Genomic DNA, 17,249 nt, shown 5'->3' with positions numbered 1-17,249 from the left:
CTGCTGGTCACAAAACACAACTGCCAAACAGAAAAGCTTCAAATGTGTAAAAAGTACAATTTTCAAGTACAAAGGTTCAAACAAAAGTTAACCCATCTTGATTACTGAACAGAGAAGGGAGAAGAACAGAGGGGGAGAGACTGAGGACCACAGGGTTAGGCTTTAATAAAAGCTTTACATTAAGAGGAGGATGATGCTGAATCACATCAGGTGGAGAAGGGTACATTCAACCGTCAGTCTTCGTACAAGAGTATAACTCTGTGAATTCCCGTTATTTTGAAAACAACAGCAGCTCAGTGGTGATTAGTTCATGACATCTGAATCAGCCATTCAGAAAACCACCTAAGAGAGCAGTGTAGCGAGAAGGACACATCACCTCCACATCTTGTCAGCAAACTGCCAGGTCCTTTAGTGTGTAGTGTAGCGTGAAAATGGAGAATATGATGGAGGAAAAAAACACATTAAGGTCCTTAGCAGAGATGCGTGAATCAAATAAGAGTTAAAGATGCGTGTAATGTATTTTATCTAAAAAGCAGTCAGCTCATATGGAGGGAAATCTGAGGTCTGAGGCAAGAAAGAAGCGTGTCCTTTTGAAAACAGTTAAGGAGGTAGAGTTGCTTGGCCCGTTTCTCAGATCGCCTGTCTCTCCTGTTGCTCTGTCCTGATGGAGCGAGCTTCTAGGGGATCTGATGTGGGCGGGAGGCTGTTGTCGATACCTTCTAGGCTTTTGCGGCACACTGGGCAGGTGTCATGCTGTGAGAGGGAAAGACAGTGAGCAGTGTGAGCCTTTGAAGCCATCAAATCAAAAATCAGTAGTGCAACTGTAATGTAATGTATGGTACGCCCTGTAAAAACATTGATACATTTTTTAGTCACAAAAATGTTTGTGGGTTGCGTTGAGGATGTATGACACACTGTTAAAACTTTCATGACAAATCAAACAGGATTTCAACCCTCAGCCCACTGACCACAGCCACTCCTCATCCTTACCAGCTCCAGCCAAGGCACTATACATTCACTATGGAAGTAATGGAGGCAAGGAAGCTTCCTGACAGATTCCCCTGACAAATACTCCTCCCTGCAAACTGGACACTCTAGTCTGCAGGCTGGGAAAAACACAACAGAAGACATAGAAACAGAGAGTGTGAGCATGTGCGTGGGACACAGACAGACAGGGAGAAGTAGATCAGTCATAAAGTTTTGAATGATTCATTACACCTCAGATGTGCAAGACAAGGGCAGGTCTAGTCTATACGCTATCACAGTGTCACAAAGTGATACATTTGTAATGCAGTCCTCCATCATTTTGTGTCGCTGACCCAGTTTAATGATACATGAGTAAAGATTTAGCAGCTTTAGTACAACAAGTAATCTCTCTACAGTCTTCCATGAGTTGTCACCTCAATGTTATAAATAGTCAGTATGTCATTTTTCAGAATAATAGGTAATAGAATAATAAGTCATTTTCATGCATCAATAACATTTTTCTCTTGTCAGGTCCAAATTTAAGTGAGTTGCATCTTTCACTTTGATCAACAGAGCTTGCTTGGACTTTTTTTTAGCAGCTCCTTATTAATCAAAGACACCTCCTGTTTAAGACAGTTTTATTTCAAGCAGTCTCCAGCACATCCAGGACTTTAAACATTTGAAAGGTTTCTGATGAATCATTAATGTTAATAATGACAGTCCTCTTGGCTGAGTGTTAAGTGTACGATGAAGAGAGGAAAAGGTATAAGAAGGTGAGGAAACTTAGGGAATATAATAGGAGTTCTGGAGAGATAGGTGGAGGAGGACAGGAAAGATGGGAAGAGACTATGAAAGATAGGAGGAAGGAAGAAGGATGAGGAAAGGCAAGATGGGGAAAGGGAATGAGAAACTGGAGAAGGAAATTTAGGGGTTAAAGGAAAGTTTTCAGAAGGGAGTGAATGATAAGAGGAAGAAAGCAAAGGTGAGGAAAGAGAGAGAGATAGAATCAAGGAGGATGGAAGGAAAAATAGGACAAAGACGGGAAAGATAGGAGGAGAGAAGAAAAGAAGATTAAAGGAGGAAAGATAAAAGGGTAAAGAAAAAGGAGGAAAGGACCAGATAGGAAAAAGATAGTCTTATAAATTCCTTACTGTTCACCATATTATACCAACAAAGGATTTCAATGTAAAAACCAACCTGAGCTACTAATAAGAGATGTATTTGACTGATCATGTTATGTAGTGTGTAATGATGGGATTCCCACCTGTCTGTTCTTGAGAGATGCAAACTGTAGGCAGGGAGGAGATCATCTCCTTCTCAGCAGGAGGTGGACCTGTGTTCTCCAACTGTCCTAATAACTAGGTGAATGGCAAAAGAAAGAAAGATTATGGATATATTGGTGGAGTTATGAAGGGGAAACCAAAGAAAGTTTGTGTCAAAATCAGGAGAGAAGATGGTAATAACTGCTTTCTAGTTTGTGCCTCATAAAATGTACAAAAGGCAGAAGGAAAGAAAACCAGTAACGCTCCCACAGTGTCACAAATCACCATCTCTGACCTCTGTGATGACAGCGTCCAGACCTCCCTGACCCCAGGCATAATCCCCAGGGTTTGAGTGCAACTGTAGCATGTTGGATCTGAGAGAAGAAACAGAAAAAGAGCGGGGGAGGAAAACGAGAGGCTGTTACCCAAAAGTGAGATGAAATCAAAAGCAAATGATGTGAATCGAAAATGTAAAAAGCGCGTTTACAGTGCAGCTGGTGCAGCACCGGGGTTTCCGTTGTTGGCAAACAGGCCGGCCAAAAACTGCTGCACAATCCTTGGAGAGGGCAAAAACAGAAAGTGTGCTTTCAGAAAACATGGTTTACTCTATATACAGTCACTGTTCATGCCATGCCTGCAGGATTTTATTTGGAGGCTGTAAATCATCGGTTGCTTGCAGCTGCTGCAAGTGACTATGCAAAGCACGCGTCAGATAAAGAGCGTTATACAGCATATATACACTGTAGTCTGATACTGAGCCAACTGCACAAGTACTCGTGACCCCACACTTACACAAGAGAAAGAATCATGTTTCTAATTATTACATAGGGATCCTGACATACTGAAGCTTAATGCATATATGATATAATAACTGGTAACTTATGTTGTATTGAGCAGGAATTAGTAAGTCTGTTTAGAAAATATTTCAACCATCAGAAATGTATAACTTGTTTTAATTTGAATACTGACACATATTGAGGGTAAACCCCTAATACCTGGCTTGTAATCTTTATATGTGTATTAAAATGTAATATTAACTGTGGGAAGTAAATCAATCCAATATAAACATTTGGAATATGAGTGTCAAACTTGTAGAAACATGTAGTAAACAAACCTATAAATAAAGCAAAAATAGTTTTGTTCTTTCTTTCTTTTTTTAAATGTATACTGTAAGTTGGTGGTTTTATGCGTCTTCATTTATCACAACACAATAATAGAAAGTAATATGGAAATAAAAGGCATACTGAGGGATTTTTACACTCTCAGAGTTAAGCATGCAATGCTGATGTTGCTGTGTCTATCCACACACCCTTCCACTGCAGGCCTTTGCTCAGGCCGGGTTGACCTCTCCTGTTCAGGTTGAGAAGGAGCCTCCGGTTCTGTGACCTCAGCAGCTCCTGCCAACACCGGCGAAAGACGGCTCTGACCAGCAGATACCTGCTCACTGTCATCTGGGTCGGACTCTGAGGAGGGCGGATGCGACAGCAGGGCAGAGCGCTCCATAAACAGCAGCTGCCATAACTTGGAGGGAGACCAGAAAAGCAATGTGTCAAAGCTTTAGAGAAAGAGGAGTGTTCTTATTAAAATGCCATTTGTCAGGACATACTTCTGAGAACAACGAGTTTGAATCATCACTCGCCACTGATGTGCTGTTCTCCAGGAGGCTGAGGACCAAAACAAAAATCTGTTTTAGTATAGTGAAAAACAAGAGCCCGACACTCTAAATCACTATTTTTTCAAATTATTATAAAGAACACTAAACTAGAGTTAAATACCAAAACTGACCTGGAGTCTTCTGTCACCTCTTCAATGAAGCCAGATTCACACCTGGGGCAGATTAAATCCTTGAAGATAAAATAAATGTACTAAATGGCCAAATGTAGGTGGACAAACTAAACATAACACACACATCTGATTACTAGACATTTCATATTAAAACTATGGGCAGTAATCTGCTTTCATTACAGCTTCTGAGCCTCCACTCTTATTGAAAAAATACGGAAACTTGATTTCCCAGATTCGCTCCCATTCAGCTATCAGTGAGGTCAGGCACTAATGTTGGAAATCCCATGTCTCCAAGTCGCCATTCCAGTTCATCCCAAAAATACAGAATAAAGTTTAGGTCAAGGCTCTGTGCAAGCCAGTCATCATCATCCACTTCTTTATAGGCCTTGCTTTGATCATGGGAGCATTGTAATGTTAAAACAGGAAAGGGCCTTTCCCAAATTGTAGCCACAAAGTTGGAAGCACACTATTATATATGTATGCTGTAACATTAAAAGTTACTTCAAATACATTTTAAGGGGCCTTGCTCAAACCATGACAAGGAATCCCAGACTAAAAGTACTCAAATGTTGTGAAATAGTGGTTCCAGGTGCACCATCATCACCATTTTTATGCTGGTATGCACCCCCACTCCCCCTCATGTTTCATGCCTCTACTGTCAACTATCAACAATGGTTGGCCCAAAGAAAAACATTTCACAGTAGTAAACAAAAGTATGTAGACAGAGGTATTTACATAATTTTAGCCATATGGTGTTGACATTCAATCTCTCACTTACGCACACAGACACGTGCGCTACTGGTCTTTCATAGGCCACAACAACACTGGTGCGTAAAGCATGCCATAAGTCTCAGTTGCACAACAAATGCGCCCCAGCAGTGATTTCTATAGTGCCTTTCATTCAGGAGATATACTGAACATCTACAGCAAAATAAGTCAAAGTTACACAGTTATGTCCTCCTGCTGGGCTTCAATGAATGACAAAAACTGGGGGAAATATTTGGCTACAGGAGTTAAGACGCATCTATTTGCGGCTCTGTGGTATAGGATATATGAAGCTTTTTAAGTGCTGGTGGCGCATGTGGTGACACCCTGCCAGCCAGCCCCCCTCTGACGTCTCTCACACGCAGTTGACAGAAGACAACTGGACACAAAAGTGGCCAACAGTGGTGCTTCTAAATATGGCAACGTGAATCGCCAGATTTTACTCTCTCTCTCTCTAATGTAACACATTGGCGCATGTTGTGCGCACATTAACAGTCATCAGCAGCCTGTCACATGTGTGCGACTTTAATGATCCCAGCAGTTACATATTGTTGTAAAACAGTTTAAAAATAAATCAAAGTTACTTTTGCGTATCTTAAAAAGAGAAAGAGATCGTAAAGTCTGGATTCCTCCCTCAGTGGGCCATATGATCAATCCCAGTCCAGCATGTGTGGAAGAAAAACACTCTCCAAAGTGACTCACCGGGAGTTTGGGGTTTGTTTCACATTTACAGCAGTGACAGAAAAAACGGTGTTGTGGTCTATCCGCTGCCTCCGCCATCTTCACGGTGAAGCTCAGTCCCTGACGTCGGTGTGCCCATAAAAGTCTCAGACGCTTGTCAAGCGGGCCAGATCAGCCCAGGAAGGTTTGGTGCCGCAGATGACACATTAATATAAGATATAATGCTGCCATCTAACAGCAAGAAGGCAACACAGCATCCTCACAGTCACTTTATAGCTAAAGTTTAAAAAGGATACATGTATATATATATATATATATATATATAGGCTATAGGACTTGCTTTGGTCTCAAGTTGCCTACTACAGCCACAGGAGCAACAAGTTGTCAGGATGACATCACGGATGCAGTGTGCTTCAAGTGTGTTGGGTGTCGCCAGAGAATAAAAAATGCTTACAGAGGGATCATTTCTCTCCCAAGCCAAAATGTGGTTCAAATTCATACCCGGATCACATGAACAGCTATTTTAAATGGAGAGGGAGCACAATACTGGACCCAAGCGGTTTCCTAGCAACAGAATTACAGTCAAAGGTGCTTAAAATGGGAGGTTTGACTCAGTTAAAACATAACTACAATAGAGCTGCAACCATTTTGACAATCAAATCATAATTTTAGGCAATTTTTCAAACCAAAAACCAAATATTTGCTGGTTCCAGCTCCTCAGTTGTGAAGATGTAATGCTTGTCTTTGTCATAGATTGCAGTAAACTGGTTTTGGACTGTCGGTTAAACAAAAGAAGATATTGGAAGAGGTCATTTTTGACTCTGGGAAATTATAACGGGCAATGTTCATTCTTTACTGAAGTTTTTTTTAAATATGGGCTGTCTATTATTGTCTTTTTCCTGCATTGAATTGGTTTTTACCCATCAAAGTGTTTTTATTTTGTTTAAAATGTAAGTATTTTATCATTTGTGTATTTACTGATTTGTGAAGCACATTGTAACTTTTTGAAAAGTACTCTATAAAATAAAGTTTATTATTATTAATATTATTATTTATTGAGAAAATAATAGGCAGATTAAATCGATAATACAAATGGTTGTTAGTTGCAGTCCTACAATAAAACACACTTTAAGTTTACCTTAGATAAACATATTGGTGAGATTTAAAAAGTCTATTACATAACATAAAGAATGTGACATTAACATGACATAAGCATTTCAGTCCGGTACTACGGAGAGGATCTTTTAGTACCTTGTTATTGATCAGCACCATACTCAAAGACTGCAGCAGACTCTGTAAGCATGACAGTATATTTTTATTAAAACCAAGACAGTGACATGTAATAATCATAATAACCACAAACAGCACCAACGAAAACAGTGACAGAGATATTGTAACCAAAACAACAGATATTCATTACAGTGTGAGAGATTTTGGCAATAAGGTAAATAGGCATTCTCATTTGCAATAACAGCAAAAAAAAAAAAAACAACAACAACAACATGTTAGTTTAACACTTAATGCAACAAAAAGTAGCATTTGGGTAAAGTTGAGCCACTTAGTTATGGATCAAATGTTAAAATGGCAATAATTCAGTGTTCAGCTCCTCTTACACTTTGTTCTAGACATGGCTCCTCGTGAACACAACGTACATCCACCAGCCATTTAGAAAAGGGAAATATCCAGGCTAGTACTGTCCAAACATGATCGACTTGGCACACAGCTCGTCTTTTTATATAAAAACCTTTTTTCCCTGTGTTAACTGACACTTGGTTTAACCGCTCACAGCTTATAGTTTTTCACATCTCACACCATCTTTCCGTGCCTCGAACCAACACTTACGATATGTTGACTCCTGGTTTGGCAAAGTAGCTAACTTGTCCTGTACACCTTTACATATTACACAACCCCACTTCTGTCTCATGCACGTGCCCTGGTGTTAAATTGCCCCGGGGTAATTATATAGACTCAGATTCCACCCCCCCTTTTCAAATTCTAATCACCAGTGGGGAAATAAATATCAAACAGATCCTCTATCAGGGTGAAAGGGCCTTCCCTCCTCCCCTTCTTACCCTCCCTACCCCTCTCTATCGAGGTGCGGTGAAGGCCCCCTGGGCAGCCGTGGTGGCAGCGGTGGTGGCGGCCTGGCGTACGGCCTGATTGGACATGACTCCAGTGGCGAACTCGGCCTGGGCCTTCTGAAAGCTGGCATCGGTCTGCCTGTACATACTGTGGACCTGAAGAAGAGGAGAACACAGTGTGTTGACATCCGATACACACACCAATTCATCATCTTATTATGCACATTGTGAGGGTGGAAAAGATACCCAGAACCTGATATAGTGGCTATTCTTTGGATCGTTTGTTATCTACTGACTGCTTCACGGTAGGTGGACCAGCTGTGGCACAGCGGGTGAACGGAGCAGGTGGAAACTGCAAATAGAGCTTGACAGTTTTGATTTCCCTCTCTTCCTTTACCTTATTTCAGAAAGTATGACCAACTTGATCATGTCAAAGTATTTTCTGTTTTTTACTACTTAACATAACTGACTATATTTACAAGCACAATGCACATTAGCTTAGAGTATTATTTTGCCTGGATCAACTAGTCCTTCAATTAAGGGCTGCAACTGATGATTATTTTCATCATTGATTCTGACCATTATTTTTCATGAATAATCAATGAGGTGTTTGATCTATAAAATTTTAGAAAATACTGACAAATGGTGATCATTGTCTGTCAAATCCTTAAATACAACCTGGAATGTCTTGTTTTGTCCTGACCAACAGTCCACTGTACGGAAGATAGTCAATTTAACATCATAAGGGAAAGAAAATATTCATTTAAAAGCTGCAATCAGTTCATTTTTTCATTTTCTACTAATAAATTAATTGTTGTAGTTGTACAACGGCAGTTGCCTTCATTTCAAAAACTACATTAATTGAATCAAGTTTCTATCTTTTAACTTTTCAGGAGTTTATTCATTAACTAAGTGTGTTGACATCTGGTATCCTTGTTGTTATTGGGTTTTTAGGGTATGCTGGTTATTGAGCTGCACATGTAATCATCACATCCTGGTTCCAGAGTCCTGGTTCTGAGAAACCTGGATATGCTGGCTGGAGCAATCTCATACTTTAGCAGGTGAAATACCATATCCAGGTTTCTGATCATTGTGTGTAATGTGTGCAGGTGAATTATCAACTCAAGTTTGTTTTCCTTAGTTTTACTGACAAAGGTAAAGGAAAACTATAGGATGCATTTATGCTCTTGTGCTCTTTTACGTATGATCAAATGGAGAGATTAAATGCAGCAAGTTGAGTCGGCCAGAAACTAAACTTGTTTCAAGTAATCAGTTGCAGACATGTTGAGGATTTAAGTCAAACCTCAAACCAGGTTTCTTTATGCTTCATGTAATGAATCACACCCTGAATTCTGGCAGATTAAAACTAGGATAAAACTCTAACTCAAACTAAATCTGGACCCAACGTGCATGTAGATGTGCTCAATCACACTATACAAGGCTTATACTCTGTCCCAATTTACCTGTACATATACTTTATGTCATTTGTAAACCTGTGGTCGCACTCTAAATATCCAGTATTTGTCACAAATAAAATAAAACCTTAATCCTAAACAAATAAATTCAGCATTCACCCTCTTCAGCATGACAACCCCCATGGCAGTTAGGGCAGTGAAGCAGACGGCATTGATCAACATGATCGCACCAACAGCGGTATTGTTCTTCATAGCAGCCAGGCTCACGATCCACCCGCTGAGGCGAGACAGAAGTATGGAAGAGATTTTAAAAAGATATGAGGGGGAGAAAAAGAAAAGGCAATTAATATCCTCATTTACACCTGGAAATGAAAAGCTAGTCTACAGTATGTGTGAATAAAGTTATCTAGACAATGACATTTAAAGCTGGTATTAATTATGTGCTCTCATTATCTTCATACACACACTGACGCCAGGCCGGGTTAACGAAATCTCCAGTCAGGTGACAAATAACATTTAAGTGCCATTTTCGACTTGTGGATATTTCCTGAAAGGACGCGAGCAAGCTGTACAGATGGCATTTACACTTCACACTGACTGTGGAGACCGATCACCTCCACCTGAAGTCTGGAGGATCTGATCACTGCTTTTTTCCCCCCTATGACACTGATATATCACAGCAGGAAAAGCACAGGTAGTGATTTATAGCATTAATGATGCATTCAAATACAAGGTCCTGGTTTTGTGCATACTGGAACAACTAGGACATTTTAATAAAGCAACGCCACCATTTAGATGATTAATTACAACTGTGCTGTTCCTGCTCATCACTGGTCATACCTGAAACCCCATCCAGGGATGCCAATGGTCATGATGACGAAGACGACCACTTGGGCAAAGAAAATGAAGAAGAAGGCGAAGAAGTTGAAGGAGCTGTCAGTCCTAGAAACGGGACAAAATAGGCATCACTGATCAAAATGAGGCGATAACTAAATACCTATTCTAGTTTTGCTTTAATAACAAACTTATGCACTCATGAGAACCCAATACCCTCAATAAAAAGTTAAATGTGAGTGTGCTATCATTAAATCAGCTGGTAACTCTCTCTTTACATGACACATATGAAAAGGATAGGGTCATAATTCCTCCTGTTGATTCTGGCCCATTGAGAGATCCCTTCATAATGCACTTTCAATGTAAGTGAGTTCACTTAAAGCTAATATGAAGCTTCAGCAGTCCAAAATAGTCAAATCATGTCAATTTCAAGTCACAGATGGAAATTTGTACTAAAAACTGTAGAAGATATTGACTTTATTTGACTAACTCAGACAGCTGAATCCTCATATTAATAAACAGATAAACTTTTAAATACATTTTTGCTCAAAACAAGGGCTGCATTGTGAGTGCATTTGGATCTTTTAATGGTCAGGAGGAATGATTACAACAAGAAAAACCTGTTTTAGTGTTCTTTTGAGTACTGAATATATAACTATTCTAAGGTCTGAACAGGTCTGAGGTGCTTTTAGTGTTTTTGGAAAATAAAAGTCTCTTTTTGGGGGCATTTTGACTTAATTAGACAGAGGATAGTGAAGTGGAAATCAAGAAACAAGGGAGAGAGACATATGATATGCAACAAAGGGCCCTGGCTGGAATTGAACCAGGGACATTACAGATATGTGACAGACACAGTAAGCATTCAGCTACCAGGAGGCTCCTAAAAGATGAAAGTTAGACGGAAAAGTTTTCCTCAACACGTTCTTTTTCCCTAAAGACGGTCATACACACCGAAAGGCTTTGTAGACAGGTCGATACCAACAGACGAAGGAGCAGGGGGTGAAGAGGAGGGCCCAGAGGATGGCGAGGCCCAAGCCAACACCACCGGAGGGGTCCACACAGAACATAGCCAGGGAGGAGATCAGGTTGAAGAGCAGCGTGCAAGTGCAGACTGGACATTGATAGACAGGGATAAAAAGAAAACAGTGTTCAGAAGATGAACAAGACTGGTAGAATAAAAACACAAAGTCAAACTGCCCCTCTTGCATCCAAGAAGAAAACCCTTGTCAGGAAAAGGTCAGAAGAATAAGCTTTACTTTTTGTATGTATATGTTTTATAACCTGCTTTTATGTCACTTTTTATTCGTTTTACACCTGCTAACTTTTCAAAATCCTGTGCTGGTGACATTTTTGTTAATTTCATGATCATGTTTCCCTTTGTCTGTGAATGTTCCGATTCACGCTTCCCTTTACGACTGAAAAGCCATTCTATACAAAAACACATTGTTTCTACGGATACCACAACCAAAATAAAAATGCTTCAAGGTAACTTCTGTAGTTGTGGGACTTATTACTTTATGACAGATTTAGCATTATGTATAGTCTAGATATTGAAATTAAATTATTAAGATTAAATATCAGTTCTTTCCACCTCAAGAATTTAATCAATTCAATCTAAGTACAAGTGATTAATAACAATTTGAAATGTTTTTTGTGCACATGTCTGAGTTCAACCTTTAGTGGACGATGATTCCAAATGGTTCCTGCCAAAGTCTTCAATCTCGCAGTTAAGTGCCAGAGTCTGCACAAACATTACAACTCCAGAGAGGAGAGCGGAGGACACACAGACGTGAGTCAGCTCTTAGTTCGCGTGCATAAGTGCTTCTCTTGCTTTAAAACGATACTACCCCACCACTGATAGATCTTCAGTGTCAACATGTGCAGATTTTATCGTTAGTGTAGTTTCACTCCACATAACCCTCCTCCACCCGCGCCGTAACAAAAACCCAGAGAGAGCTACAAGACTTCATTAATATTACATAATGATGCCAACGTTAAGACTCCATTATATGCTGGGAATTCACATAGTAGGAATTACAGGAACTCACACATCCAGAAGTAGTACATGATGGTGACGGTACGCTGGAAGCGCTGACTGATCTCCACATTGATGTCCTGGTAGAAGCAGGGGCCCACGGGGCAGAACGAAGGCAGCGGGGGCCAGTTATTCTGACGAGCTGAAACAGTGAACGGAGGAGAAATGTCAAGATCAAAAATCCATCATTAATAAATAAAATTTAGATTCTTTATTCCCAAAACCCTGTCTTTATCCCCTCTTACTGGCTCCAGGTCCCAGGCTGTGTGACTCAAGCTCCCGCTCTCTCCTCTCCAGCTCCCGGGCTTTCTTCTCCAGTTCCTCCTGCTTCTTCAAGAGCTCCGCTGTGGTAGCATTTACAGCAGTCTGACACGGTAAGACAAAAGTTAATTAATGTATCAGAACTGCATGTCACGCTTTAAAGAGAAAGCTTCTGTTTGTGTCAAAAATAATGAACTATGTGAAAGGATTATGTGCAAAACTACACAGACGAGTTGCTTTTAAAATGATGAATTAATGTGTTATGTCAAGTGTTTTCCATTTAGCCCTCATGTTTAGGTACAAGGTAAGAAATGTTTCTGTCTCTTCCCATAATCATAATGGGATCCATGAAAAACCTTGCAATAATAAATCATTAAAATTAAGTTCTGCCCTGCTGAGGATTTTTGATTTCCAAGATTGTCCATCTAGAGTGGAAGTAGTGAGTCGAGTCATTTTCATGTTCATAAAAACACTTCCATGACACCGAGGTTCAAGGATCACACGCTTGACCCTCGATCTAAAGTGTCAAAAAACGTGCAGCAACAAGTGTCTTTACGTAGTAGGATGTGTACCTGGGAGTTATAGGAGCCATAGTTGCGCGGCTCAGTGGGAGTGGTCCTGCTGGGTGGGGTCTGCGCAGGCACAGACGGAGCAGAGGGAGAGGTGGCTTCATACGGTGGCGGAGGCTAGAAAATATTTAGCAAAAGACAAACATCATACATTAGTTTTGGCATCATGTGGCACAAGCTTTGGGCTAAACCTGGATTTATTTGGTTGAGCGCTGTGTCATAACGTCAGAGCCTAGAAGAGAGATGCATGCCCTACTTTCCAGACAGAAACTGCTCTTCCTTTTTAACACACTGACAATATGAGTAACTTCACATGTAGGAAGCACAGTAGATGAAATAACTTTAAAATGAATGAATAACCTTAAAAATGAATGAAGTTTTATTATTCTGTTATGCATACAGCTATGCCCAGACACTTTAAAGACATCAAAATGTGTATAAAACACATCCAGACAGCTGCGAGTATATATTAAAACAATATTTAGATTATTTTATTTGCACACATATACATAGGCTTATACAATCCTTGGCTTATCAGCTTACAATGCTGCAAAAAATAAAAAAAAATAAATCACATTTTTAGACCTTAATGTCTACAACAAACTTCATAAATCAAGGGAGAGCTGAGAAATACAGAGTCAATAATCTATCTCGTCTTCTTTTCCAGGCTTCTGAGATAAGAGCTTCCATCTGTACACCAAAATACTGCAGAGTTAGACACTTTTGGCTCCCGTGCAATAACATTTAGAGATTTCAGGGATAACTTCCCTAAAACTAGAAGCACAGATTTATTCTAACACAAGTAAAAAGACTACGTATTGTCCGTCTTTCATCATCATAAATTCGCCTTAACCATGTGTCATAAGTCATTACGCTGTTATGGCTCACAGTCACAACATGTCATTGTAACTAATGGAGATATATATAACTGCTAGAGGACAGTGACAGTCCCAGACAGAGAACAGAAACTGTGGGTGAGTCTGCGTTCTGTCAAAACATCGTTACAAAAGGGCGTGCTGCAAAATTAACGGTGGATAATTTGGGGAGTGGACACGAAGCTTCTGCTCATACACAGTTTCACAATGACTGCAGACCAGCTCAATGTCGATCAAACATCCTCACCAAAGTCAGAGTTTATTTCCTGTCGCCGTGGTATTTGGCAATACTAACAGATGACAGGATGTTCACTTGGATCCAAGCTGTCTCCTAGCAACAAAAGCACTCAGTGTAATATATGAAATGCAGCTGAGGTGTACCTCACATAACAATGTGTATACATCAGCTTTTCTGTCTGCTTTCTGCTTTCATGGCACCTGACCCTAACCCTAACCCTTATATTTGTTGAGTATTTATGCAACTTGTACATTAAAGCACAATCCAGTCTTTATACTCAAAGCTGGATGACCAACCAAGTGACCCCTGAGAGCTTTTTACTGTGTGTCAACTGATTTGGGCTCATTTAATTTGAATTTTCTACCACTAAGGCACAAGATCAACTGACATAAAACATGTGTTAAGGTGGGTCCTGCTCTCCTACTCAGTCTTGAGGTTTTTGAAGAGGACATTCTTTATTTTTCTACCCTGGTTTCAGACCTCTGAATCGCTGCTTCACATCTCTGATTTGTTCAGCGATTGAAATAGAATAAGTGAGAGAAGTGAAACGAAATGGCGATTCAGTCAGATTATCAGGCTAATAAAGCTCTGCTGTGACTTTACAAAGTTAAAAGCAGTCGGCTCTTTTAGTTGATTTCTATCCCAAATAGAACAAACCCCCTTTGTGTATCATCATTTTTATGCATTTCAAGTGAATTATTCCACATTTTTAACCCTGGTGTGTGTTGTTTTTTCATTTTCACCACTCTACTTATTTATTGGTTTAATTTTACAACAACAGGTAACCTTTATCAGCCTGCAGCCATGTTTACAGCTGAGTGGACACTTCAAACATAAAAGGGAGATGAACAACAGACAGGACACAAACTCTTTATATGGAACAACAATACAGTCTCATTATCAGCTACATTTTTTCCAGTTTTGTGCTTACGTGTCACATTATCTTAAATATATTTAATAACTTGGGGCCATGTACTCTTTGGATCATCAAATAGTTGATTAAGCTCATTGTTTGAGTAGAAATGGCTCACATTCATTGGTTCTAGCTCCTCACATTTGGCAACCATTTGTCAATGAATCGATTAGTCTATTGCCAATTATTTTGCTGGTTCATTAATTATTTTGACTTCATGTTTTTAAGGAGAAATGCTCAAATTATCTGATAAGAGCTTTTTTAAATGTGAATATATCCAGTTTTTTTTAGTCCTATGTGAGAGTGAACTGAATATGTTTGGGTTATGGACCTTCAGCTTTGGGAAACAGTGATTGACATTTTTGGACATTTTATAGACCAAACAACTAATTACTGACAGATTAATCGATAATGCAAATAATTATTAGTTGCACCCTATAGTTTATACCCCTACTGAATGTTTTTAGGTTGTGGATGTCACCTTCGGCTTTGGAAAACAGTGATTGACATTTTTGGACATTTTATAGACCAAACAACTAATTACCCACAGATGAATCAATAATGCATCCTATAGTCTATACTCCTGATCGTTTTAGGGTTGTGTACTATGGTTGGACAAAACAAGATATTCTGTGCACTTGCAGCATTTTTCACAATTTGCTGACCACACAAATTACTGATTACTCATAAGTGATATAAAGGTTACTTCCAACCCCACGTGATAGTATAAGAGAGAGTATCATCTAACATTATCTGTGCATTACCAACAATTATCCTCCTATTATCTCATAGATAAAGCTCAAACGTTGCTCACCCCAGTGGTTTTATCAAATGGGTTGTAAAGGTCCAGTGTGGCATATCCTGTGTTGCTGCTGTGTTGAGTCACTGCAGGGTCCTGTCAGACAAAATAAACAACACAATTATCAATTTAGCGCAGCAATAACAAACATTAATCCATCATTTGACAAAAAACACTTTCTTAATCATGCGTTCATTGTTAAATAAGAGCTACAAGTGGAACAAAGATTAAGACAGGCCCAAGAAAAAAGGCACACACACACACACAGACGTCACATGAGCAACAACACGCCGGTTATTACACAGATCCAACATGAGTGCCTTTCATCGTGATTACAGACCTGCTACATGCTAATATTAGCTTTTTTTTAAGTCACATATCACCTACCTGAAAAGGGTTGGGGTCGTCCGTGGGCTCAGGGAAGCTCGTATATTTTGACATATTGTTGTATTGATGGAGACAGCGCAGGGGGTGGGGGGCACGGAGCTAATGTCAAGTAGCCACCACTTGCTACTGATGTTAAGGTTCCTCAGAGGAAGATGAGAGGAAGGAATAAGGGCCGGCGGGTTAAATTGGTCTTCCTTTTGTTGCTGATTAAATCTTGGCGTTTGTTTCCTTTCTGAAAACGAAAGGACGGGCTGCGTCGGTCAGTGAGTCCAGTCAGCTCCAGCTACCGGCAGATGTTCATTTCTCCGCAGTTTAATTAACAAAAACAGGTGAACGTCGATTAAAACGCTACAGACAGGTTGTGTTGGTTGAGTTTTTTTTTTCTTTTCACGCCCCCCTCCTCCTCAATTACGATAGACAAGGGTCTGTCTGGCTGGTTGGTCTCTTGTTTTTTTTCTCCGTGGTACAGGAAGTACTGAGCTAAAGATGCGGTCATGTGACTGCTGCTGCGGCAGAGGAACACGTGGGGGACTGGCGGGGGGCGGGGCCACACCTGCAGACCCTTTATTAAATAAAAGCACTAATACAGCAGTGTAATAATACCTAATTACAAGGAAAAGTGCATGAAACTGCATGAAAAATCCTATTTAAGTATAAGTATTATGAGCTTGATATAGGGAGGATTATTAGGGTAATGTGGGTCAACTAGACTCCAGTGCATTTATCACGTTTTCTATTCAGCTATTTTAAAGCTAACTAATATGCAAACTGTGTAAGTTATATTGTGTAACATTACACATGTGAACATACTACAAGCTACTAGTTGTTCAACCTTTCTGATGAGAAAGCAAAAAAAAATAAAAAATATGGTGAACAAGTCAGAATTGCAAAAAGTGTCCCACCTTACCCTAATCCACCCTAGTTAAATTATTGCCTACAGTAAAAGTAATGGTTTGGTCCCTCGAACTCAAATAGTTTATTATTATATGACATCATTAGATTATTAGCTCATCCAGTGGTTTCCAATCTACAGGTCGGGCCCCTCCAAAGGGTCACCAGATAAATATGAGAGGTCGTGAGATGATTAATGGGAGAGGAAAGAAGAAAAAACCAAGTTCTGATACACAAATCTACAGTATTTTCAGTTTTTCAGCTTTGTCTCCGACCTTTACCTTTTGGTGAATGTTAGATAATTTGAACATTTATTGAAATGCCGTGAGAAATTTAGAGGGAAAAATCACTATTTGGTGGAGCTGCTAACAATCCATAGACATCTGAAATGTGAGCCCAGCTTCACACTGCTTTTTGTAAGACATGAAAAAAGGTTGAAAACTACAATGTGTTGTATTTTAAAAGCTTGTTATATTATCCATTGTGTGTCAA

At 39.7% G+C, this 17,249-nt stretch overlaps 2 protein-coding genes across 2 annotated transcripts; both read right to left on the bottom strand.

Moving 5' to 3' along the window:
• Positions 1 to 258: 258 nt before the first annotated feature.
• Positions 259 to 5,611, bottom strand: rnf115b (ring finger protein 115b). Its single transcript, XM_053333934.1, has 9 exons — positions 5,481 to 5,611; positions 4,014 to 4,072; positions 3,835 to 3,892; positions 3,538 to 3,749; positions 2,716 to 2,784; positions 2,524 to 2,602; positions 2,231 to 2,324; positions 991 to 1,106; positions 259 to 753 (listed from the first exon to the last, which is right to left on the bottom strand). The coding sequence occupies exons 1-9, from the start codon at positions 5,556 to 5,558 to the stop codon at positions 631 to 633; spliced, it is 888 nt and encodes a 295-aa protein (XP_053189909.1). The 5' UTR covers positions 5,559 to 5,611; the 3' UTR covers positions 259 to 630.
• A 1,139-nt stretch (positions 5,612 to 6,750) lies between these two features.
• Positions 6,751 to 16,314, bottom strand: scamp3 (secretory carrier membrane protein 3). Its single transcript, XM_053334200.1, has 9 exons — positions 15,867 to 16,314; positions 15,495 to 15,575; positions 12,658 to 12,771; positions 12,070 to 12,190; positions 11,838 to 11,966; positions 10,741 to 10,900; positions 9,796 to 9,897; positions 9,115 to 9,232; positions 6,751 to 7,696 (listed from the first exon to the last, which is right to left on the bottom strand). Exons 1-9 carry the CDS (start codon positions 15,918 to 15,920, stop codon positions 7,547 to 7,549), a joined length of 1,029 nt encoding a protein of 342 aa, XP_053190175.1. The 5' UTR covers positions 15,921 to 16,314; the 3' UTR covers positions 6,751 to 7,546.
• Between the last annotated feature and the right edge of the window lie 935 nt (positions 16,315 to 17,249).

Source organism: Scomber japonicus, chromosome 15, assembly GCF_027409825.1.
Source record: "Scomber japonicus isolate fScoJap1 chromosome 15, fScoJap1.pri, whole genome shotgun sequence".
Classification (NCBI taxonomy): Eukaryota; Metazoa; Chordata; class Actinopteri; order Scombriformes; family Scombridae; genus Scomber; species Scomber japonicus.
Note: the sequence above shows the minus strand (reverse complement) of the source record. Positions and strands in the feature narration are given on the sequence as shown.

Coding starts and splice junctions, on each gene's coding strand:
- rnf115b (XM_053333934.1), bottom strand. CDS start 5,558: ATGGCGGAGGCAGCGGATAGACCACAACACCGTTTTTTCTGTCACTGC. Junction 3,750..3,834: donor CAAACTCGTTGTTCTCAGAA/GTATGTCCTGAC, acceptor TCTCCCTCCAAG/TTATGGCAGCTGCTGTTTAT. Junction 2,325..2,523: donor TGGACGCTGTCATCACAGAG/GTCAGAGATGGT, acceptor CCATTCACCTAG/TTATTAGGACAGTTGGAGAA.
- scamp3 (XM_053334200.1), bottom strand. CDS start 15,920: ATGTCAAAATATACGAGCTTCCCTGAGCCCACGGACGACCCCAACCCT. Junction 12,191..12,657: donor ATGGCTCCTATAACTCCCAG/GTACACATCCTA, acceptor TTACCGTGTCAG/ACTGCTGTAAATGCTACCAC. Junction 10,901..11,837: donor CATGTACTACTTCTGGATGT/GTGAGTTCCTGT, acceptor ATCAATGTCCAG/TCTGCACTTGCACGCTGCTC.